The following is a 23,207-nucleotide window of genomic DNA, read 5'->3' on the forward strand; positions in this document are numbered from 1 at the left end:
ATGAAGATGTTTCATATCTAAGAACTCCTGATAATGGGGGACATCCCCCTTCGAAAGCCAGGAACAAGCAGATAACAGGTTCCCCATGGTAAGGAAAGATGTGGAGTTGAAGATGAGGACACGATGGAGCTGCTAGACCAGGAGAGCATTCTTTCCCATGGAAAACACAGGGCTCTCTCCATTACCCTTTTTTGGGTCCTAAGAATTATTAGCACCTTGCACTGCACTATCTCATTTAATAGCTAATCTCTGTGATTACCCATTGTCAGGTGCTGAGGAAACCACCTGTGTTTGCTGTGCAGGCTTGCAGGGCTCCTGCTGCTCCTGGCCCTGTGTACTCACCGTGGAAAACCATGGACTTTACTCCTCCAGAGTGGGGCTGGAGCACAAAGAACAATTGTTCCTTGTTCCCCAAACTGCACGTCTCGCTGGTGCTCACAGGCAGCTTCAGGGACTAATCGTGGGTCGTGTTGGCCAAACAGGTGAAAGATAAACTGGTGGAGAGTAGGTGCTGGGAGCATGTTGGTGGAACAGCCTGAAGGTGTTCCTGCCCATGGCAGAGGGTGGAACAAGATGAGCTTTAAGGTCCTTTCCCACTCAGACAGTTCTGAGATTCTATGGTTCTGCATGTTGAAAGACCTCAACTCTTGATTTTCTCCCCTTGCTTTCCAGTGCTGGGGGTGTATGTCAAATTCGGGGTGTGAGATTATTTTAAAGCAATTTTCAAAGATTTAAGACACCTGTTTTTCTGGGACAGAGTCCTTAAAAGGAGCCTGAGGTATTAAAATTTTCATTTTTCACAAGGTTTGTTCCTATTCCAACCTTTTCAGACCAAACAAATGTGTTGAATCTGTGCAAATAGTGTCTGGGGCTCTAATTGCACTGGGGGGTTTGCATGGGCAGGAGCCTTCAGCCAACTCCCTCCTTATTTTCTGGCATTGAAGGAAGGCCCCACGATCTTTTTTACTCCAGGCTGGCAGGGTCCGGGCAGACTCTGATGCACAGATCGTGTGCATGAGCTCATTTGTTGTGGCTTCAGTTTGAATGCAGGAGTTTGGCTGCTCTGCGGGAGGGCAGGGGATGGAGGGCTGGGATGGAGGGTTGGGATCAGCAAAGCTGTGGAAAGCTGCCATTCCCCCTTGGAGATACATCTGAAAGTGTTCTTTATTCTTCCCTGTGAGGGTGGTGAGGCCCTGGCACAGGTTGCCCAGAGAAGCTGTGGCTGCCGCATCCCTGGAAGTGTCCAAGGCCAGGTTGAACGGGGCTTGGAGCAAGCTGGGATAGTGGAAGGTGTCCCTGTCCATGGCTGGGGGTGGAACTGGATAAACTTTGAGGTCCATTCCATCCAAACCATTCCATGATCCTATTCTGTGATTCATTTGAGGTCCTCAGTGGTGTTTGCATTTCCCTTGTCACAGATATGGTTGTTGGTGGGCCCATGAGCAAGGAGGGATAGGGATAGGGGAATTTAAATGTACATGGAATCCGTTTGGTTTGTTAATGAGAAATCTCCTCTCCTGTTGGGCACGATGTTGGTGTTGTCCGGCTGGGGCTGGAGTGAGTTCTGTCTGTGTTCCTCTGTGCTTATCCCAGTTTACTGTCACCATCACTGGGAGCCTGGTCCTGGCAGACAGGAGCAGCTGGTCCCATACTGCCTCCCAGATGTCCTGAGCTTGAAGCTAGCAGTGCTCTCCTCCTCCAAGGGACAGATGAACCCCTCCCTCCCTTCCCTCCCTTTTGGGATCAGTGCTGTTTGAGGTCCTCCACAGAAGTGTTTGGTCTCAGTGTGTGGCTTTGGCTTGGTGTACCCTGGGCAAAATAAACCCCATTTTCAATTGGTTCCTCAGCCCAGCAAGGGGAGAGGATCGTGGGTGGGTGGGCATGGCCAGGGCTGGCTCTGCAGAGCTCTGCTGTTCTCAGCTGGCCTCACTCTACATGGCTCCAGCCCCACTCCTGGTCATGCTCCCGATGGTCCTGTTCTCCATCATCTGGGAAGGTTCTAGGGGATGCTGTGGGGGCTGTGACCCCCATCTACCAGCCCCTGTCAGTGTCCAGGAGCGCCCTAGGTCTGGGGCAGGGGGAACTGGACTGGGTGTCATCTCTGCTTTTCCAGCTTTCTCCCAGCTGGTCAAGTCCCTTGTGCCATACTCTGTGGGCCAGGACCACCATGGCCTTCTGTGCTGGAACCAGCCATCCTGAAACAGCAGGAGCTGCCATGCCCAGGCTGGTCCATCCCAGGGCAGGCTCCCCCTCTCCATTCACCGCTTTCCCGGGGGATTGTGTGGGATCCAAGCTTTCCGGCAGTGGGGGCTGCTGTGACCATGCCGGGGCCTGGTGAGCACCAGGCCGGCTGTGCAGCCAGGGCTGGACACTGGCCAGGGGGGAAACAGCTCCTTTGTTTTCCAGGAGAAGTACAAGGGATTATATTCCCTTGAGCTCACTCAGTCTCCCACTTCTTATTGTGCGGTGACATGGAATCAGCTCCTTGGAGGAGCTTAGTTAATTGTTTATGAAATAGGAAGGGTGCTGGTTATCTCTGGTAGGGAGGTGAGCTGGAGAAGGAGGTCGTGGAAAAGGGGTGCTCATCCAGCTCCTGGATTAGGAGGGGTTGAAACCAAATTGTCATTCTGCAGCCCTAGATTTGTGACTCTGTGCTGCACCTGGGGGTGGCTCTTCCAGCCGGGAACATGTACCTCCCCTCTGACTCTGATAAAACGTGCTTCAAAAAGAAACGGACTTATTAATCGTGCTTAAAAATGAAAGGAAGGCTGCGGCGTTGTCGGCAATTGTTGTGCAAATGTGATACTCCCTGCAAGCTGTGGAACAGGCCAGGGCTGTGTTTACCCGGAGAGGCAGTGGCTTTCCAAGTGTAATGAGTCAGCTCTGCGAACAGAAGGGGCGCAGAATTAATCTGGCATCCGTCTGGCCTTTTCTCAGTTAAACAGGTTTTAGAAGCTCCACGTGAATAGGTACCTACCCCTGGTACAAACAGCCACAAAGACTTGGGAGTGGGCACAGGTTTTTTGAGAATAAATTGGCAGCGTGCAGGTCATGGAGCTGTTTGAGCGAGGCACTGGTGGCAACGTGGGGTTGATTTTTGGCTGCAGGTGGGAGCAGAGCGTGTCCCAGTCCCAGCCTGCTCACTGTCAGCAGAGCTGAAGCTGCTTGGGTTTAATATCCATCGGAAAGTGTAAATAAATTTCCGTTGCCCAGCACTTCATCTGAATTTCCACCTCTTAGGTTTGCAGTGAATATTGAAGGGAATATTGTCCTCTGCTCCTGCCTCCTCCCAGGCACACACTCCTTTCTCCTTTACCTGCACCTTAATGAGGCCCAGTAGGTGAAACTGAGGGGAAATAATTCTCTAATTTTACCAGCTGGCTAATGATGCCTGACAAAGTGAGGTTCTTGAGGCTGGGAATGGCTGGAGCTGCTCCTGGAGCCTGGGGGTGGTGGTGTGGGGGAACTCCGGGGCCAGAGCCCCTTGCCTTGGCCAAGGGTTTGGTGAACTCCAGCCCCTCCATGCTGACAGTCCAGGAATGGCTGAGCTGCCTTTTTAAGGTGCTGTTTGCATTGGCCCTGGTGTGCTGAACCCTGGAGCTGTCTCTGAGGAGTGAAGAGCAGAAATGTGGAGACAAATCTCTGCAGGCATTCCCTCACTCAAACAGGTTTTCTTTTTCCTTAATTCTTTATGGGTACGCTGGGTTATTAGACTGAATTTTCTGCCCTTCCCCCCTTCTTGCTGCCCAGCTGTGGCAAGGAGGAGAGTGGATCAGCCTGCTCCTGTCTTGGCCAGTTCAGGTCCTTTTCCTGCTCTCCCAGCTAGAAGGAAAGGGCTGTGGACTGCTGGTTGGGAGTCCCAAAGCTCAGCACCACAGCTGTCCCCACATTGAGCAGGGGGACAGCTCTGTCCCCAAAGCTTCGTTCCTAAACATGGATAACCACCTTCCCATAGTCCAGGCAGAGGAGCTGGGGCTGAGAATTAGCCACCTTGGGAAGCACAGTCACCTAGTGCTGGGACTAGTGCTTTGGTCTGGGAATTTGTGCTGCTGCTGGGCTGTGATGAGGCCTCTGAACCACGTTTTTTTTAAAAAAAAACCCACAAACCAACCCAAAGGGCCCCAAAGCCTCTGAAGCATAAATAAAACATTTAAATTTGAAAGGGATTTCCAGGGAACTTCTGAAATACAAGGCTGATGAAAGCACCACTCTTGAGTTCCTTCAGCCTGTAACCCCTGTCCTGCCCTGCTGCAGGTGTGGGATCCAGCACCTGCCAGGGTGGTGCCAGGCTCTCCCAGGATATGGTTCAAGCTGCTTCAGCCAGGGCTGGCAGGAGGCTTTGGGTTCTGTCCTGTCTCATCCTCTCTCCTTTCTCCTCTCTCTTCTCTCCTCTCTTCTCTGCTTTTTCTCTCTCCCCGCCCCCAGAATTCCCATCTCGTGGTGGAGCACTGCATGACTTTGTTCCTGGACAATTTCCTGCAATTGTAGCTCTGCAGAGCTGCTGGTGTCAGACATTAATGGGTGTGATGTTAGTCCTGGCAGGTGACAATCAGCTGGGGAAAAGTTCCCAAAAGTGCCCTGTTTGTGCCATTCCAGCCTCAGTCCAAGGAGCCTGTTGCTGTTGGGGTTGCTGGGGGTCACTTCTCGCAGATATCTCATTGCACGGGTGCTTTCCAGCCTCTGGTCTCAGGAGAGGAGATATTTTTGTTCACCTAAAGGGCCTTGGCTGCTGTTCCTGATCCCTGTTACAGCTCATGCCTCCCTCTATTTCAGATGTCAGTTGTTGTTCCAGCTCTGTAACCAGGCAACACACACCGGAGCAGGAGTGCTATGTACCCTCTAGGTTGGCTCACCTGGGCCAAGGTGTGGCATCGGAACCAGAGCTGGGATGTCAAACAGCCCTGGGAACGTTCTGACCGCTCTGTCCTTTCTGGTCTCATAACGGCAACTTGTTCAAAAAGTGCGGGTTTTTATGTAGGTTTTTGTAATTTGTGTTGGTCCTGCAAGTGTCTGGGCGTTCAGTGTGGCAAACTGGGGGAGCAGGGCTGTCCCTGCCTCAGGGTTATCCCGTGTCCCTGTGCTCTGGATGGAGCCGCAGCTCCGGGAAGCTTTGTGTAGGCTTGGAATCTTGCTGTGGATGAAGAGCAGGAGAGACATCTCTGCTGGGATGTTATCCATTCTAGGCTATTCCTTGCACATGGAACAAGCCATGCTTGCAGCTGCAGGTCCCAACTTGCCTCTCTTGGGGTCAACCTCTTCTCCCAGGCAACAAAGATAGAATGAGAGGACACAGCCTCAAGCTGTGCCAGATGATGTTCAGGTGGATATCAGGAGGAATTTCTTTGTGGAAAGTGTTGTCAGGCATTGGAAGGGACTGCCCAGGGAGATAGTGGAGTCCCCATCCCTGGAGGTGTTCAAGGAATGACTGGACTCGGCACTCAGTGCTCTGGGCTGGTTGACGAGGTGGGGGATCAATCACAGGTTGGACTCAATGGTCTTGGAAGGTCATTTCCAACATATATGATTCTGTAATTCCATATGTGATTCCTCGCAACACCTCTTACTTATTGGGAAGGTGGCAGAAGCCCGCAATGGCTTTTCCCACATATGAGGGTGCTCTGCCATCCTGGGGCTGCCATCCAAGGATTGGGAGGGGTTGTATCCCCATGGGAAGTGCCTTGCCTTTCCCCCCTGCAGTGGGAAGATCCTTCTGAGATGTCTGACCTTCCTTTTCCTCTCTCCCAACAGACGGTCGATGATGAGGCGATGGCAGCATAAATGAAGATCAAGTAAGGAAGGCAGAACGATGCCCAAGGGTGGGTGTTCTAAAACACCACAGTCAGAAGATTTCTCTCTCAGCAACGACATGGTGGAGAAACAAACGGGGAAAAAGGTTTGTGTTTGCGTCGTCTTCCTTCCTTTGGGAATGCTGCTCCTGGAGCCTGACATCTCCAAGACATGGAGTGTTTCACATGGTGGGAGGTTGCCATGGGCTTTTATCCTGGGAATGACATTGGTGCTCTACCAGCTCACGGGGTCCATGTTATTCCTCTGTGGCTGCAGTCCTTCCCAGGAAATGCTATGGCCATCTGGACCCGACTTGGCCGAGCAACAGGAGATGCTTTGGAAGATTCTCTTCTGGAGTACTGTGCATTTTTAGAGGTTTCTTCACTGAGCTGTGGAAGGCCCAAGTGATGCAGTGATGGTACAAGTGTGTACTGGGCTAGGGAGGAGCTTCTTCTCCTCCTCCTTCAGATGGAAATGTTGTGTCCGTGTCAGGCTCAGCTGGTCTTACTTCTCCCAGCAGTGTGGGCTGACCAGGGCTCAGCCTGGGAGCTGCTCTGCTGAAATTGCTGCTTCTGGGCTTTATTTGAGGTGTTTGGGTTTTGGTGTGGCTTGATGTGAAGCTACTGAGATGAAATCTGAGTTGAAGGATAAATAAGTTCACACTTCTCCTCTTCATTCCCAGATTCTTGTTTTGCTCCGGGCATGAGCTCTGCCTCCTGTTATTCAGCTTTTCCCCCTTCTCAGTATCAGTCATTTCCAGTCAATAGTTTTGCAGAAATCTGGGTGCAGATTTAAATAAACATGAAAACCTACATCTGCCGAATTCTGCTAAGGAAACAGATCTCATCCACTTCCCTTTCATCTCCTTGCTCCAGTTTCTCAGCATTCCCCCAGGAGTTTCTGCCTGGGAGCTGAAGCTGAGCGTGGCAAACCCCAGCTCCGTCACTTCCCCTGCAATCCCTCCCGTGGTGATGGCAATAACTCCTCGTGTGATTGAGCTCATATTACTGACAAAATGAGGAAAATGCCAAATAGCCAGCAGGAAAATCCCAGGAAGGATTTGGTTATGGAGCACGTTGGTAGCATCTGCCACGTTCCCCTTTCTGTGTCATCGTGCATGCACAGGTCGGTGCAGGAGCGTTGTGGGCACAGCGTGGGGCTTCTAGGAGGGAGCAAAATCTGGGATCAGGGGTATTGGAGAGAGAACAGCTGTCCTGGAGCATGGGGAAGATGCCAGCGTTTACCCTGGCAAACAAGGATATGTAAATACAGGGCTGGTCTGTGCCGGGTAAGAAGCTTAATGCTGGCGCAGGTGCTTGTGCAGGGAGAGGATCAGTTGGAATATGAATCAGCTCCCATTTTATTTCATCCACTCCCGGCAGCTTAAAGGCTGCGTGTTATTTACAGAGCAGGTTTGTCGAGCGGCGCGGGGGATGCCGGGAGCCAGAGTTATCTCCCACTGGCTACGGAACTAGGACACAATTTTCTGCCTCCCATTCAGAGGTGTCGGCACAGACCTGCGGAGAGTGGCACTGAGAGGGGACGGGGCAGAGCTTTCTGCTCACTTAATTCTGGCCTTTTCAAAGGAGGAGATGCTCACAGGCTCTCTTGTCTTCCCAGGACTGAGCTGAGATCCAGCCCGAGTGGCCAAAGGATCCGTTTCTCCCTGTTTCTGGTTCATTCTGCAGCTGAGCTGGAGCAGTGACTCAGGGGAAAAGCACTTCGACCTCCTCCCTGCAGACGCTGTTGTACCTGCCTGTCAGCAGCCGCTGCCTTTCATATATCTTGCCTTTGTCAACATGTTCAAAGGCCTGAGCTGTGACTTGGCACACGAGGCTGGATAGGGAGGGCGGAGCCCGAACAGTGCCACACACAGGGACCCACCAGTGGGCATGGGGAGAGCAAAGCGATGCCACTGCAGTGTTTTGCTCTTAATGTGACCTTAATATCGATAGTTGATTTAGCAATAAGCAGACTTTCCATGCCTGGGCTCTGCAGCTCCAGTGCTTGCAGTGGGATGGCGTTGGGTGCTCAGGGGTCCTGGTGCTGCGGTGGGCTGAGGGCCACAGGGTCAAGGGGAATGGCCTTGAACTGAAAGAGGGCCGGGTTAGATGGGATATTGGGAAAAAATCCTTCCCTGTGAGGGTGGTGAGGCACTGGCATAGGCTGCGCAGAGAAGCTGTGGCTACCTTATCTGTGGAAATGTCTAAGGCCAGGTTGGATGGGGCTTGGAGCAACCTGGTCTAGTGGAAGGTGACCCTGCCTTTGGAACAAGATGGGCTTGAATGTCCTTCCAGCCCAAACCATTCCATGATTCTGTGATCACCAAACTTTGAGCATGAGTTCCATGCTTGAACATGCAGCAGCCCAGCTCTCAGGGAAGCTGCGCTTTTCCAGAGGGGCTCCTACTTTGAGGAATAGGATATCAGCTGCTGCTTTGAGCTGTAGAGCTCATACTCCTGGCTCTCCGCTCCCTGCCCTTCCACAGGAGGGACTTACGAACTAGTGGGATGCAACCACGAGAGTGAAGTGGTTTAAAGACCGTGTCTGACAGCACTGAAGCTGTTTCTCCCAGGATTAGTGGAGCCCTTATATGGCTGCACTCAGCCTGCCTGGGGCGGGCACTGGCAGCCCCGTGGCTCCTCCTGCTGAGTTCAGGCTGAAGGGTTCTGTAAAAATCTACATGCCTTATATGAATAATTCTGCTTTCTGGTCTAGATCCACAGATCCCCATAGCAGAGGCAGATTACTCATGGCTTAGCCTGAGCAGGGCTCTGCAGCAAGAGTCAGATCAGTTGTGGAAACCATTTCCTGATGTGCCTGGGACTGGCTGGGTGGTTACACCATGTGCTCGGTGCCTGCCACAGAGCATTTGCCTCTTTGTGGGGAAATGCTCCCTCTTGCATAGCCCAAATTGCATTTTTGCTGCAATAGTTGAGCTGAACACCAAACAGAACAACACTTACTCTGGTTTTTGCTTGTAGGAGCTGGCAGAGATTAAAAGAACTGAAGGTTTTTCTCCTTCCTCTTCTCCCTGTTTCAGAAAAGGGAACACAGTCCATGTTTTTCAGTTCTTCTTGAAACCGGTTGCAGGGCTTTCCAATGCTATACAAATGAGAGCTGGGCTATGTGTCCACCAGAGTCACCTTCTGGGCCATGAAACCTGCAGGGACGGGTGGGTGACTTAGATACCGAAGAGCCTACGTTTAGATGAAGAAAATCATCCCATGGTCATCACAGGGTCATGTTTCTCAGAGCCTGAGGCTCGCAGGAAAGGGGCTTCAGCTCCAGTCACCTCCATACTTCAAATATTTCATTGCAGCACTGATAACAACACAAATTCAGACTTTTTGGAACTTTATGTGTGTGTATGGTGTACTCTGGTTTTGGAAAGGCTGTAAGGGACCTAGATTTAGGGAATAGTTTACCACATTCAGTTGCTTTTTGGGTAAAACTGTCCATTCCTTTTTGTAACACAGGGGGATAATCTTCTCCTGCCTCTTCTCCCCCTGACAAGACCTGCTCAGGAAATGATCTACTAGTGCAGGGAAAACCCCACCCTTGGGAGCATTTGTATTTTTGCAGAGTGGGCTGGTTTGCCCATGGCAGAACTGTGACGTGGGGCATCAACCGGGGCACAGGCCTTGGAGCCCTCGGTGCTCCTGGGCTTCTCCTCCTGGGCTGCCTGGGCTGGTTTTGTTCGTTGCTGCCTGATTTTTACTGACATCACAACTTGAAATGCTTTCAGCTTGTTTTGGAGAACAAAGGGCTCGGGGATTTCCATGGCTGGCAGTGCAAGTCTCTGCATAAGCCCTGGGATGTGAGTCAGGTTCTGTTGGAGCAAGGTGATGGGGCTGGAAATACGGATTCCTTTGCATGGGTTTGTAAATCATAGAGTCCCAGAATGGTTTGGGTTGGAAGGGACCTTACAGCTCATCTTGTTCCACTCCCTGCTGTGGGCAGGGACACCTTCCACTTCCACATTGCTCAGAGCCCCATCTAAGTGGCTCTGTCTTTAGAATTCTGCATCAAAAGGAACCACAGGATTGTTTTTGCTCAGAGAGCCAGCCTTTGTCTGTTTTTTATGTCAGAAATGCCCTGAGCAGATTGATATCGGGGTCTGTTGTGCTGATTAAGAGAAACCATTGCATCCCCAGGCTGTAGCATCTCACCCTGGGTGACTGCTGGGGCACTTCATGGTGAATTTGTGCTCCAAACCATGGCAGCCAAGAGTGACTTGTGATCTTTGAACTTTTGCAAGTGTAACTCAGTTACTCATATAGTAAATCTTACTAAGAACATGATGTGCCAGTAGGGGATTTTTCGTGTACTCATGGTTGCCGTGTCCCCTTTGCCAAAGCAGCTTTTATTAACACCTACAAAGGGGAACTTGTTGCTGCTGCTGAGCTCTCAACTGTTCTCCATCCCCAGACTCCTGTCCTGGCCTAGGAGAGCCCTAACTCTTACACACAGATGTTCATACGAGTTTCTCTTCAATGCCAAGGCCAGGTTGGATGGGGCTTGGAGCATCCTGCTGTAGTGGAAGGTGTCCCTTGCACATGGCAAAGAGGTTGGGATGAGATGAGCTTTGAGGTCCCTTCCAACCCAAAACATTCCAGGACTCTGTGATTCTGACTTGGATTTGTTCCATTTGTGAAACCTGATTCTGATGAGTCTGAGCTTTCTTTAAACATGAGAAGACCTAAAAGCTAAACCAGGTTTTACTCGAGTAAAGGATGACATTCTTCATTACAAAATTGAAAATAATTAGGGAAGTAAAGCTTAAAATAAGAAAAGGAAAACTTTTAGGAATAGGACTCTCCAAGTGCCTTGATGTTCCTCCTGCTGCTGCAGGCATCCCCAGCAGGTTGCTGCTTTCCAGGGGGGAGCAGAGTCTGGATCTCCCTTGCTCCAATTAGTAGAAAGGGTTATCGTTGTGCTACTGTACAAATTAATCTTCAAAGCAGTTCTGGGGCTGCTGCCGCTTCCTTTGCTCCGTGATATTTAATTGTGCTGAACTTACTGGATCAGCAGCTCTGAGCGTTGGGGCGGATGCAAAGGAAGCGCTGCCCAAGCATGCCCAAGATTCACACAGACAGTTCCAGTGCCAGTTCCATGCTGGGCTCACCCTGCTGTCTGGGAAGGTTTTTCCCCTAGTTCCTCTACTCTCTCCCTCCTCCAAAGTGGAGATTTAAACAACATGGCAATAACAATGGCTTTAAATGTGAGGGTGGTGAGGCCCTGGCACAGGTTGCCCAGGGAAACTGTGGCTGCCCACATCCCTGGAAGTGTTCAAGGCCAGGTTGGACAGGGCTTGGAGCAACCTGGTCTAGTGGAAGGTGTCCCTACCCATGGCAAGGGATGGAACTGAATATGTTTAAGGTGCCTCCCAACCCAAATCATTCCATGATTTTATGATTCTGACTTTCTAGAATAAGCTGCGTTTTTACCTGTCCTTCCCTTTTTCTCACTCCTGGGTGTGCAGAGATCCTGGACAGCATTAATCCATCAGAAAACCTACCCGATGTATGAGAGCATCTTCCAGATGCTCCTTGAACTCTGACAGCCTTGGTGCCATGACCACTTCACAGTGCAGGAACCTCAGAGACTCATGTCCTTAGTGCTCAGAGATGTCTTTTATCCAAGCAGATATAAGGAAAAGTTCAGGATGTGAATGGCCAGTGTGGTAAAAGGTGCTTTATTTATTTGGTGACTTTTTTTCGTGACACATACATGTTTTATTTTATTCTTTTGATAATAGAATCATAGAATTGGGACAGACTACGGTACCTGCTCACAACACGACATTCCTGGGAGGTGATGGGAGCTCCTCAGAGCAGCAGCTGGCAGTAGAAGTGGCATCATTTGTTATTCCCAACTATTTTTGTTCACCTCAGAAAAAGCAAGGCAAAAGCATTTCGATCTGGAGGGTTTAAAGGAAATGCTGGAGTGTTTATTTTGGCTGTGGGGACTCAGTCCCGCTGCTCCGGTGCTGAGGCTGGCGCTCGGCAGCTGCTCTGGAGCAGGGCTGCCCTTCCCGGGGCTCCGAACGTGCCTTGGCTCCCTCCCACCGCAGAGCCCTGTCAGGCAGGTTTGTTTCTCTTGCTTTACCAAAAAAGGGATTCCCCAGCCCATTTCCTCCGTCCTCACTGGAGCGCAGTGAGAAGAGCCACAGGGCTGTCACGCTGAACCCCTTGGGCCGAGTCAGGGGTTTCTCTTTCGTCTGTGGGTGAAGTCTGGTCTCCAGACAGAGACTCGGGAAGAGGAAGGAGCGACGCACGCAGTGACAGCGCAGTCCTGTGACTGCTGGCACCGGGGCCACCTGCCAGGGACAGACAGGGACTGTGCCTCTCTAAACAAGGGAATGCTCTTAGATTGGCTCCTCCGAGCTCCTGGCCACAGTCTGGCATGATTTAATGTATTGAGGTGCTTGTATTTAATCTAACTCTGCCTCTAAAGCTCGGGGTCCGGGTTTTACTGGGTTATTGAAATCAGATCTGTCACAAAGCCACTTGTGCTGCCCTTGTTGTTGGAGCAGGGGCACAGTGGTCAATCCAGAAGTGCTTGCTTAAAATAATACTGTTCCTCACATACGAAAAACACAAGGGCATGACCTCGGGCTGTGTGTTCCCGGCACACTGAACTCCTGAAGTTTGAGTTGTGAACCAGCTCTCCCTGGTCACGTGAAAAATCTCGCCTGTCTCAGTACTTGGTAACTTTACCTTGCTCAGGATGTTCCTTCAAAATCTATCCCTGCTTCCAAGCAGTTCCCAGCATTTCTGCTTCACATTAAAATCCAAATCAACCTGAATAAACAAGACTGGTACAAAGCAGGACATGGGCTGTTTTTGTCATGTCGTTTCGTTCAGAAATCCTCAGGTTCCCCCATCCCAGCTTACCTTCCCTCCATGCTCACAACCAGGCACATCCCCAGCCTAATGTAATGTGTTGGCTCCATTTTTTATGTGAATTGGTTGGAATTTGGCACCACACAGCAGCCTCGATTGGCCTTGTTGGAGCTTTTTATCTTGGTGGAGGCTGCGTTGGCAAACCCTGATGCTGGAAATTCAGAATATAAAGGAAAGAGGTGCTGTGTGAGGCCAGTGTGGGATTTGGGGGATCAGATGAACTCGGTCTGGGGAAGAGAATTGTTAATCTGGTCTCTTCTCTTTCCAGGATAAAGATAAAGTTTCTCTAACCAAGACTCCAAAGTTGGACCGGAGCGATGGCGGCAAAGAGGTGAAAGAGCGAGCGACCAAACGCAAGTTGCCTTTCACTGTTGGAACAAATGGAGATCAAAAAGACTCGGATACAGGTACAGAAATGCCATATTCCACTCTCAAAATGTGAGTGTTGGGGCTGGTGGGGAGCACACAGGATCCAGGGTACAGGCAATCCATACGGTAGTGTTGTATCAAGTTTCCTGCCTTTTTTTTTTTTTTGGAGGAAGAGGATGTGGATAAGGGTTGGATAACTGCTGTGTGCACATCTGGAGCTCAGTAGGTTAAAGCCCTTCTTGGTGCTGTTTCTAGGTGGACCAGGCAGTGGCTGTGTGAGGAGACACCCTTCCTTCAGCTGTTGTCTGTTCTCCTTGTTTCTTACTATCCTGGTTCAGGAACTGTAGCTGGGACAAACCATGGAGCTGGGCCTGCTCGTGAGAACTTTGAAAATAAGCAAACTAATCTGAGTATTGTTTAAAAGGAAACCAACAAATAAAATCTGGTCAAGCAGGTCAGTCTCGTGGCAGAAGAGTGGCTGGTACACACCAGTCTTGCCCAGCGTGGCTTCTCACAGGTGTTGAAGGCTGTTGGATTTATGAGGAGTTGGGAAGAGCTGTCACAAAGCTTGGATGTGGAGAAAATGGTGTTGTTTGATTGTAAGGGACTGGTCTGTGGATTTCTGGGCAGAGGTTTGTGTGGGTCCTTCCTGTACATTCCTAGGAAATCTGTGCTTGGAAATAGTTTTGGTCAGGTAACATGGTTGTGCAAAGAGATAAAACCAGCTGAAAGTTGGGAATGTGCTTTAAAAGGGTGCCAAGGCTGTGTTTCGTGTTGCTCTCTGATGAGTATGGGAGGTGATCTGATATGGGATGTGTCTCCTTTGGTTTAGAATTTGGGAGGGCAGATTTGGAAGGGCCAGGAGTGCCACTGGTGAGGGCTGTTCATGGATGAGCACGCACTGTGACCCATCCTTAGGTTGGCCTGGTGCTTCCATGGGTTTGTGTTACTGAACTCCCTGTCTGGAGAGGAAGTTTCAAAAAATTAATTAATTCTGTTAAATGTGATGGCTGTTCACAGGGATGAAGTTTTGGGGTGCTGTGGTGTCTCACGTGGGGTGTCACCTTTGGAGAGGAGGTGGCCAGGACGAGGCAAAGCTGATTAAACAGAACCAGAGCTTCTGCTTTTTGTCAAGGGTGTTTCTGCCACGTTCAATACTTGGTTGAGAATTGAAGGCCAAACTGGCTGCAGGACTGTCTGACCCTCGTGACAGCTGAGACGTCACAGCAGGGCTCTGCCAGCTCGCTTGCCATGGTCCCCAGCAGCAGGGATTTGCTTTTCCGAGGGCTCTGGCCTCTCTCTGGCTGCAGAGATGTTGGAAATGTTTCTGCTGGCAGCAGCGAGAAGGAAACCAAGTGAAAAAAAGAGCAGAGAGCTGCTGGAGAGAGGCTGTGGCTGCTGGGGAGGAGCAGCAGACTGTGAGACCCCCCCTGCCTGGAGGCTCTCGTGTTACCCCTCTGATTTCTGCAGCTGTGTGACTCTTATCTCCGGACATGTCTTCCCCTTCCTCTCCAGAGCTCTTCCCCTTCCTCTCCAGAGCTTGTCCTTCCTGGGGAAGCAGGTGAGCCGAGGGGCAGCAGCAGCCCAGCTCCCACAGGAGACCTGTAGAGGGTTGTGGCACTCACAGGCCCATTGAAAGACAAACTGGGCTCTCACAAAATCTGGGAAAGTGCAGGGGAGGTGTAGGAGACTATCAGTAGCCTGTTTGGTGGGGACTGGAGAGGAAGTGACTCAGCCACTGGGTTGGAGATACCAGCAGGGAGCTGCAGATCAACGTGCAGAGTCAGACTGATGCTTAGCAGGAGCCTGTTCCTCTTCTTTGAGATCATTTACTCCAGGAATCTGATGCTGGAGATGGGAAAAGACTTAGTGGAGATAGGAAAAGACTCCCTGGCACCTTGCTCTCCTCTTGCACCACCCCATTGTGACAGTGGGGTGTCTCACACCCGTCCATTCCTTGGCCTGGCTTGATGTAGAGGCAGGTGGAGACGTGTTTGTGGGTGCACAGATGTTGCACGTTCCGGAGTTGGAGGGGTCCCCCGAGCCTGTGCTGGTGCCACCAGTGGCACTTGGCTGAGGACACACATGTGTGCTGTACACACTGAAGCGTGTGTGGTGTGCAGGACAGGCTTTTGTATGGAACAAAGGGACTGCCATGCGCCCACCCCGCATTCCCAGAGGAGGGAGAGGCTGCTGCTGTTTGTTCTGCTCCTCAGCTTTGCTCCCAGCCCTCAGAGAGCGGGATTGCACCATCTCTCTGGCTGACCCTGGGCGGTTTATGTAACGTGGTCGTGCTTCCTGGGCCTGTTTTGTGTGTGTTCTGTGTGTGTGTATGAGGGGGGGGTGCACGGATATTCCACAGCCACGTGGAATTCAGCTGGAAGGACGTGAGAGCTGGGAGCTAGCACAGCTCTCTCCTTGCCTCTAGTGGGATATTTTTCCTCCTCTTTAAATGTTTAAACAATGGCGTGGATCCTCATCCTGATGTGTGGCAGTGACTCATTTTCCTTAGCACGGTGTGTGTTGCTGTTTTCCCGGACAACTCTGGCTCAGACTTGACACGGGTGCTCCGATCGTGGGGTGAGAAACATCAGAGGTGGGATTGTCTGCCATGGAAGGGCAGCAAAACCCATCCTGACCAGGTGTTGGGCAGCAGCCAGTGATGCAGGGCAGTTTGAGGGCAGGTGTTAGGAAAAAATTCTGTCCCTGTGAGGGTGGTGAGGCCCTGGCACAGGTTGCCCAGAGAAACTGTGGCTGCTCCATCCCTGGAAGTGTTCAAGGCCAGGTTGGATGGGGCTTGGAGCAACCTGGGCTAGTGGAAGGTGTCCCTACCCATGGCAGGGAGTGGAATGAGATGAGCTTTAAGGTCCCTTCCCACCCAAACCTTTCCATGATTCTGTGGTGTGGGCCCCAGAGGCGCTGCTGGCCAGCACTGCTCTAAGCGTACGGTTTGGATATGGTTGGTTCAGTGCTAAATCTTTTTAAATAATTTCCTTCAAAATGGTTTCTAGAGCAACAAATCTGGCTCTTGGGTTCCTCAGAGTTAACTAAATAAACTGTCTTTAGGAAAAAAAAATTGCATCAAGCCGTGAGCCTCCAGACTGTGCATGTTACAGCTCCAGCACTGTGGGAGCAGCATCTCTGTGCCTCAGACTTCTCCTCCTTCCTTCTCTTTCCCTCGTGCAGCATCTCCCCACATCCACAGGCACTGCCGGGAGCCTACGTGCTGCCTGGCAGCCACCAAACGAGTACAGCCAGCTCTTCTCCCAGCAATTCCAGCAGCTTGGGAGGTTTCCTGCAGCTCCTCATCCCTGTGCTGCACCAAGGGGGGTTCAGGCTTTAAAATAAATTAATACTTGATAATTGTGGTATTAGAAGCACACAGAGAGCGGACAGCAGGGAGAGAGGGCAGTCCTGCTGGGAAGGCACCTGTGGGGAGGTGGTGGGAGAGATGGGCACGGGCGGCTGGCACAGCGGTGCCGGCGCTGAGCCACGGCTGAGTCATGGGCTGACTCAACGGCACCAGACTGCCGGCGTGGGGCCGGCGCTCCCCACCTCCCCCGGGCTCCCGAGGGGACGGATTCGCACCGACAGGTCCCTTAATGCAGAGTGGGACAGGTAACGCTGCTTGGGGAGCAGCTGTGAGATGCGCAGAGTGCAGAATTCCTTATGCCCACTCCTCCTGCGGGTGCTTTCCTTAGCTGGATGTCCTGCTGTCACTTGAGTCCCTTGGCTCGAGGTGCAGCTGTGGTTTCCAGGCCTTTAGTCATCAGCAGGGAGAGTTGGGGCTCAGTACAAATCTCTGAGTACACCGAGTTAATTTTGGCTTCCGACAGCTCTCCTTGGGAGCTGGGAAGGCCTGAGCAAGGCTGGGCAAAGCTGGTGGTCTGCAGCAGTGATAGGTGCCCTGCCCCCTTCCTGTGTACCCAGCTCCCCCCCGGGTGTCAGCTCTTTCTCTGGGTGCCCAGCTCCCTCTCTGTATGTCCATCTCCCTCCCTGGGTGCTTTTGGGAAAAGAAGGGAGAGACAAACCCCCACCAGCCCTCTGAACTGCTTTGTCCACACCGACCTTCCCTGCCTCCGAGGTCTCTCTGGGAGCCCAGGGCTGAGCTGGGGGCTTGTGGCCCAAGAGGTGCTGGATGGACAAGGGCCAGTTGTCAGTATGGTTGGCAGGAGCTGGCCTTGGAACTTCAAACTCCTCTCTAATCCCCTGAGGTTGTTACGTGACGCTAATTAGTAGGTTAGAAAATGCTTCATGAATCAGCTGACCCAAACCATCCTTTCCCAGAGCCGGCTGCTGCCTAATGCCCGCAAGTGTTTGGGAACGGGCTCGTTAGTCCCAAGTTAGGAAGGCTGGCAAGGGAATCCGTGAGAAGCAAATTGCTGGCTTATTAAAAAAGGCATCTGCATCCCAAAGTGTTATTTGTGCCATTCCCTGTGCTGGCTGTGCTCCGGTGTTTGCAGCTGGGGGCTCTGAGGGGCTGCACTGCATCGGGGCTTTCTTTGCTTGTGTAATTTCAATCCTTTAACTAAAATAGTCGAGGAACTGTTCTCACCTAGCAACAGGGAGAGAGTGAATGTCAGAGCTTCTCCCTTCCTAGCTGGGCTCCATAATGCCGGTACAGTGTGGAGAGCCTGGCACACACCAGCCTTCAGATCACCCTGAGAAACTCCCCGTGTGCAGCAGCCATCTGGGAAGGGCTGCGCAGAAAACCAGGTCGTTTTATGATGGGAGCTGCCATAAATCTCCCTCCTCCCCCCTCATCACCTCCTTAACATGCAGAGGGAGAGGTTGCAGTGTGCTGTGTCTCTGTGAACCAAAAATCTATCAATGATGGCTTTTTCCTTAATACAAGAGCTTTTATCAGCGCTGTCTGCAGAGTGTCCTGGCCCCGGCTCCAGGAGGGGGAGGGCTGGCCATAGCCTTCCTCCCCCATCCTCCCTCTTCCAGTTCTTTCTATTTCGTGGGAAATGAACAGTTAGAACCTGAAAATTGGTCTCTCTCAGAGTTATTCTTGTTTAACATGGAGAGTGTTGTTTCTGATGAAGCCTCTGGGCTCCTCTTGCAGCAGTTTGGGAGCCAGTGGCCACTAGGGAGGAGCTGCTTTTACACATTTAGGCACAACTGTGGGGTCTGGCCTACAGGTGTAGGGAGAACACCTGGATTTGGATCACAGCATTAAACCTCTCTAGTCAAATTATGTTTTAAAATACTGCAGCCAGTGGGGAGCTCCCTGAGGAGCCAGGCTGAGCAGTGGGGATGGTGGGCTCAGCTCCACACAGTGACCTGATGTGGTTATAAAGGGTCTTGTTCCTCCTGCCAGCACCTCTCTCTGTTCCTGCCTCAGAGCCAAGGTCTCCGCCATCCTTCAGGAGTGCAGGATGAGGCTCTGGCTTTGGACCTCCATCTTTCAGGTTAGGAACCAGCTTCCTGCTGTACAGGAGTGGCTCAGGGTACCTTCCTTACTCTTCTGCCAAGGCAGACCCTGCTTTTCTTCTCATTTTGCTCATTGGTTTCCTTTTTGGCACCTGTTTGATAAACCAGATCACCTCCTGGCTCTGCCCCCCAGTCCATCAGCATGTCCATGACCTCCTGGTGCCAAGGTGCCCCCCCAGCACCAGCCCTGGAGTGCAGCCCCCTAGCCTAAGCTGTGTTCCTCTGCATTCTGGGAGTCTCCATGCAGCCCTGCTCGCCCTCCTCACTGAGCTCTTCACCACTGGGTGTTCTCCTGGCCTGTCCTGCTGCCCTCTCTAGTTTATCCACCTGTGCCATGGTGCTACTTCCCATTCCACACCACTGCTGCTGGGCTCTCTGCCACCTCCAGCCTTCCCCTCAGCAACCCCAACCTGCATGTCCTTCAATTCTGGGGTTCCCTGGAGCACTGGGATATGGTGGGACCATGCTGCTGTCAACCTTTCTACTCCTGAGTCGCTGGCCCACATTGCAGGTGCCCTGTGAGTGCATCCTCAGGCCACGGTGCTGGGCCAGACCTGCTCTTCCCTGCCTTGAGCCAACATGCTCCAAAACGTTTTATGCCCTCCAAGTTCTGCAGCAGGAATGAGTCACTCTTACGCAGGCTGGGCCAGGCTGGGGGGAGCAGAGCCCGCGTGGTCTCAGGGGTGCAGTGCAGTCTCTGTTGCTGTCTGTGCTCCTCTAATTTATTCTTATTGATCTCCTGGTTGTTTGCTTGCTCGGCACGGAAACTGTTGAAAATCCCTGTTTGCTGGCGAGCCGGCACTTGGTGTCTCCATACCAGAGATGTTCGATGTGAGCTGCTGGTTTGGAAATGGTATTTTTCCTCAGGGTTCCACCTTCCATGCGTGTGTTGTCATGTTGGAACAGTGGAAGCAGATGATTTTTGCATTACAAGGTTCTCTGCATGTGTGGGGAGTGAGGAGCCGTGCGGCTCCGACATCCCCACGACCTGCCGGTATCTCGTAACACAGGCTCAAGAAACCTTGGAGAGGTTTTCCATCATCGCCCTGTTCTCCTTTCTTCCCTGCTTCTCTCCATTTTGGATAAGGCCAGGGTTCAGCCTGTGTCTGCCCTGCACACAGAGCCAGCCTAGCAGCACTGAATCCCTCTCAAGCTGCCCTGGGATCCCATGGAGCTACCGATGCACTTCCAGCAGCCCCGGATTTGTGCTCCCTGTTGCAGCACTGCCCCGAGTCTTGTTTGGGCATGAGAACCACCCTCAGGGAAATGCTCAGACCCGTTTGTCCTGGGAATCTGCTCCTGTTCTGCTTTTGCAGCCTCTCAGGCTCCGTGTGATGAAAGGCAGGAGCAGTTCCTGGCTGGGCTCAGCAGCTCTGCTCAGATCCTGCTTTCCCCTTTAAGCCTGCGCACGCGGTTCCTGCTGGCGTCAGCGTGAGGGAAGAGCCAAGCAGGATCCCCGAATAAAACCAGGGCTGAGGCTGTGCTCAGGAGGTTTGCAGAAGGGCTGAAGCAGCAAACGAGCTGCTTTAAAAATAGCTGCATGGAGGTGTGGCTCATCCCAGGCTCACAGAGCATCCGTGGGCTGCCGTGGTCTTCTGCTGGAATCCATGTGCACAGTCCAGCCACCGCCTCTGCCGATGGACACTGGGGGCTCCCTGTCTGCTCACCCCCTCGTACCTTGGGGGTCTGTGCTTGTTGAAGGGGTTTGAGTGTGAAATAGGCTTTATTCTGTCTGCTTGAGGTATTTGCCCACTGTGAGTTTCTCTCCATTCACTCCATCTTCCTGCAAGCTGTTCCAGAAATGCGTTTCATTAGAGGAGAAGGAGCAGCCTGTGGGAGCTGCCGGCACACGGAGCCATTGAGTGGAGATCTCTGTGCAGGGGCACCTTTAAATCTGCTGAAAAGCCGATTCTGAGTAAAATCTGGGCTGAAATAAGACCCTTGTGCAACTCTGTGAGCCTGGGACCAACCAGGGCCGGGGGATCGAGCCAGGGACCAGGCAGGACCCTGACTCTGCTGAGGATGAGGATGGGAAGCAGCTCTGTCCAGGATGCTGGGAGCAGCTCTGTCTCCATCCTCCTCCTCATGTTTCAGACCCACTTATGGGTCTTGCTTCTGTGGCCAGAGGGTTGTGCCACGCAGGGATCCAGGACTGCCACACTACCCACACTGGGAGCCATTAGAATGCCAGAATCCTGGAATGGTTTGGGTTGGAAGGGACCTTCAAGTTCATCTCGTTCCACCCCCTACCATGGGCAGGGACACCTTCCACTAGACCAGGTGTGATGACCCACACTTAAGGGTAAGTCATTACACCAGGTTGCTCCAAGCCCCATCCAACCTGGCCTTGAACCCTTCCCACTGGGAAGCACGAACCTGAGTCCTCGGCTGCCTCCACCAGCCCTCGCTGCCTCATCACAGCAAGTGAGAACACAGCAGTCGCTTTCCAATTTATTTTTATCTTGTTGATCACATGCTTCTTAATGTTAAATGTTCTGTGGAGGAGGAAATTTCTGCAACTGCAGAATGAATAGGAGTTTAAGGGGTTTCGGTTGAACTCAATAATCAATTTTTGCAAATTCTAAGCTCGTGCTGACAACCTGCAGCAACCGAGGGTTATTAATGAAAATGTTCCCATTCTAATTGTGGAAGGAATTGTGCTCCCAGTTGAGGGAACAGCCCTCTGCCACGTACAACTCTGGGAGTCATGTACTTCAGGGACACTACCTGGTGGCATCAGCCTTGCAAGGTGTGACCCCTCAAGCACCTCCATGCCTGGCTTTGGGGCAGGGCTGGAGGTGACAAAGGCTGAGGAGAAGCCAGGCCTGGCAGAGCAGGATTTAAGCAGCTTGGAGCAGCAACTCGGAGCCTTAGGAAGAGCAGAGAGGTGCTGCACACATGGGTCAGATGTCCTTGTGCTCAGGCTGAGTGTGCCTGGCAGGACACACCGTGCAGCAGTGTGGCTTCTGGGATTGTCTGGGTGAAGTTGTTTTCTTCCCGTAAGCATACTGGGTTTAATTTTATTTTAAGCCATTAAAAAACTGCCCACTTTCCTGTGATCTGATTTCATCTTCCAGCTCTGTTACAGCTGCCAGAATGACCAAAATGTGGCTTCAGAAGAGTAGACTGGGATTCTCCTTCAATGCAGACGTGTTTCCAAGGCTTGTATTTCATAGAACCATGGAATGGTTTGGGTGGGAAGGAACCTTAAAGCTCATCCTCCTGCTATGGGCAGGGACACCTTCCACTAGACCAGGTTACTCCAAGCCCCTTCCAACCTGGCCTTGAACACTTCCAGGGATGGGGCAGCCACAGCTTCCTGGGCAGTAAGAAGATGGGTTTGGAGAGGGGTGGCCATGCTCTCTGACTGAGAGGTTCCCTGGGACAGTCTGTTTTTTGAAATGTACAGGATCCTGGGAGCAGGGGTCGATGGAAATCACCTGCTCCTGGTGAGATCTGAGCAGCAGGGGATGGTAGCTCTGCACATGGTGCAGGGAGGAGGCTTCTGGAGCTGCCTTGTGCCTCAGCCGCGGGAGTGCAGGAACTGGAGTGGCAGGAATGGAGCTGAAGCAGTGCAGGCATCCCCACACACTGCTGCCCTCGTCTGCTGGAGACTTTTACTCCACTGTAGTTTGGTGGGTGAAGGAGGAAACCTGTGCTGTGGTGCAGAGTCTGGTGGCCGAGCATGACCCCGTCCGCTGGCGGTTCCACCTGACCCACTGGACTTTGCACTGAGGCACAACAGGCTCCGTCCCAGTGACCGCGTGCCCGCGGCCCACATCGAGTCTGGCAAATGGCAAAGGGGGTTGGATGAGCAGAGCTGAGGCTGCAAGATTGTTACTTTTATTCCAATGAGGCTGGTGAGGCCCTGGCGCAGGTTGCCCAGAGAAGCTGTGGCTGCCCACATCCCTGGAAGGGTCCAAGGCCAGGTTGGATTGGGCTTGGAGCAACCTGGTCTCATGGAAGGTGTCCCTGCCATACTGGGGGTGGAACAAGATGAGCTTTAATGTCCCTTTCAACCAAACCATTCCATGGTCATGTGACTCTGGTGTGGCTCTGGCTCTTTGGACCCACTGGAGATGGTGCAGGAGGATTTGACAAATCCTGATGTTAGTGGCAGTTGCGTTTGGTCCCTCAACAGGAGCTACCTTTGCGCCTGGATGATTTAGGAGACTGGGTGTCAGGCTGGAATTTGGGTATGACAAGCCAGGCACTTCCTCTGGGATTTCTTCATCCCCTCTCTTCCTGTTTGCTTGGGACTTTTTAGGGAGTTGCAGAAGACCTGACGGCAGGTGGGTGCTCTGTGCCAGGTGGGAGCAGCCACTCTGGGAGGAGAGGACCAGTCTGGTGCTCCCTACACCCGTTTGGCTGCTGGCTCCTTGGTTTGATGATGATGATGGTGGTGGGGGTGATGGCCAGGTTTCCAAGCTGTCAGCCTGTGTCTTGCCAGCACTCCTTGTTGATGCTGTTGGATACCTCCAGTTGAGTCCATGCTGTGTTGGTGTCAGGCTGTGTAGGCTTCTCCAAGCACCATGGCATGGGATGGAGGCTCGTAAAGCAAGATAGGAGGCACAGCACTGTCAGTGGCCCCAGGGAGGATCCACTTCCTTCTTCCTGTGCTGCTCTTTGATGGTGGAGGGAGAACTGGAGGCTGTTGGAGGAGCAGGAGTGGAGCATGTCCCAGCTCCACCTGCAGCAGTGTGAGCC

The 23,207-nt window shown here is 52.2% G+C and overlaps 1 protein-coding gene across 4 annotated transcripts in view; it reads left to right on the forward strand.

The window, feature by feature from the left end:
• ANKRD11 (ankyrin repeat domain 11) overlaps positions 1-23,207 on the forward strand; it is a 134,679-nt gene that overhangs the window by 95,742 nt on the left and 15,730 nt on the right. For all 4 annotated transcript variants that reach the window (XM_027646983.1, XM_027646984.1, XM_027646985.1 and 1 more), the window contains exons 3-4: positions 5,749-5,893; positions 12,964-13,102. In XM_027646983.1, coding sequence (XP_027502784.1) covers positions 5,807-5,893; positions 12,964-13,102 — 226 coding nt within the window. In that variant the 5' untranslated portion in view covers positions 5,749-5,806. The remainder of the gene's footprint in view (positions 1-5,748; positions 5,894-12,963; positions 13,103-23,207) is intronic.

This window comes from Corapipo altera, unplaced genomic scaffold (genome assembly GCF_003945725.1).
Source record: "Corapipo altera isolate COAL_440 unplaced genomic scaffold, ASM394572v1 62, whole genome shotgun sequence".
Classification (NCBI taxonomy): domain Eukaryota; kingdom Metazoa; phylum Chordata; class Aves; order Passeriformes; family Pipridae; genus Corapipo; species Corapipo altera.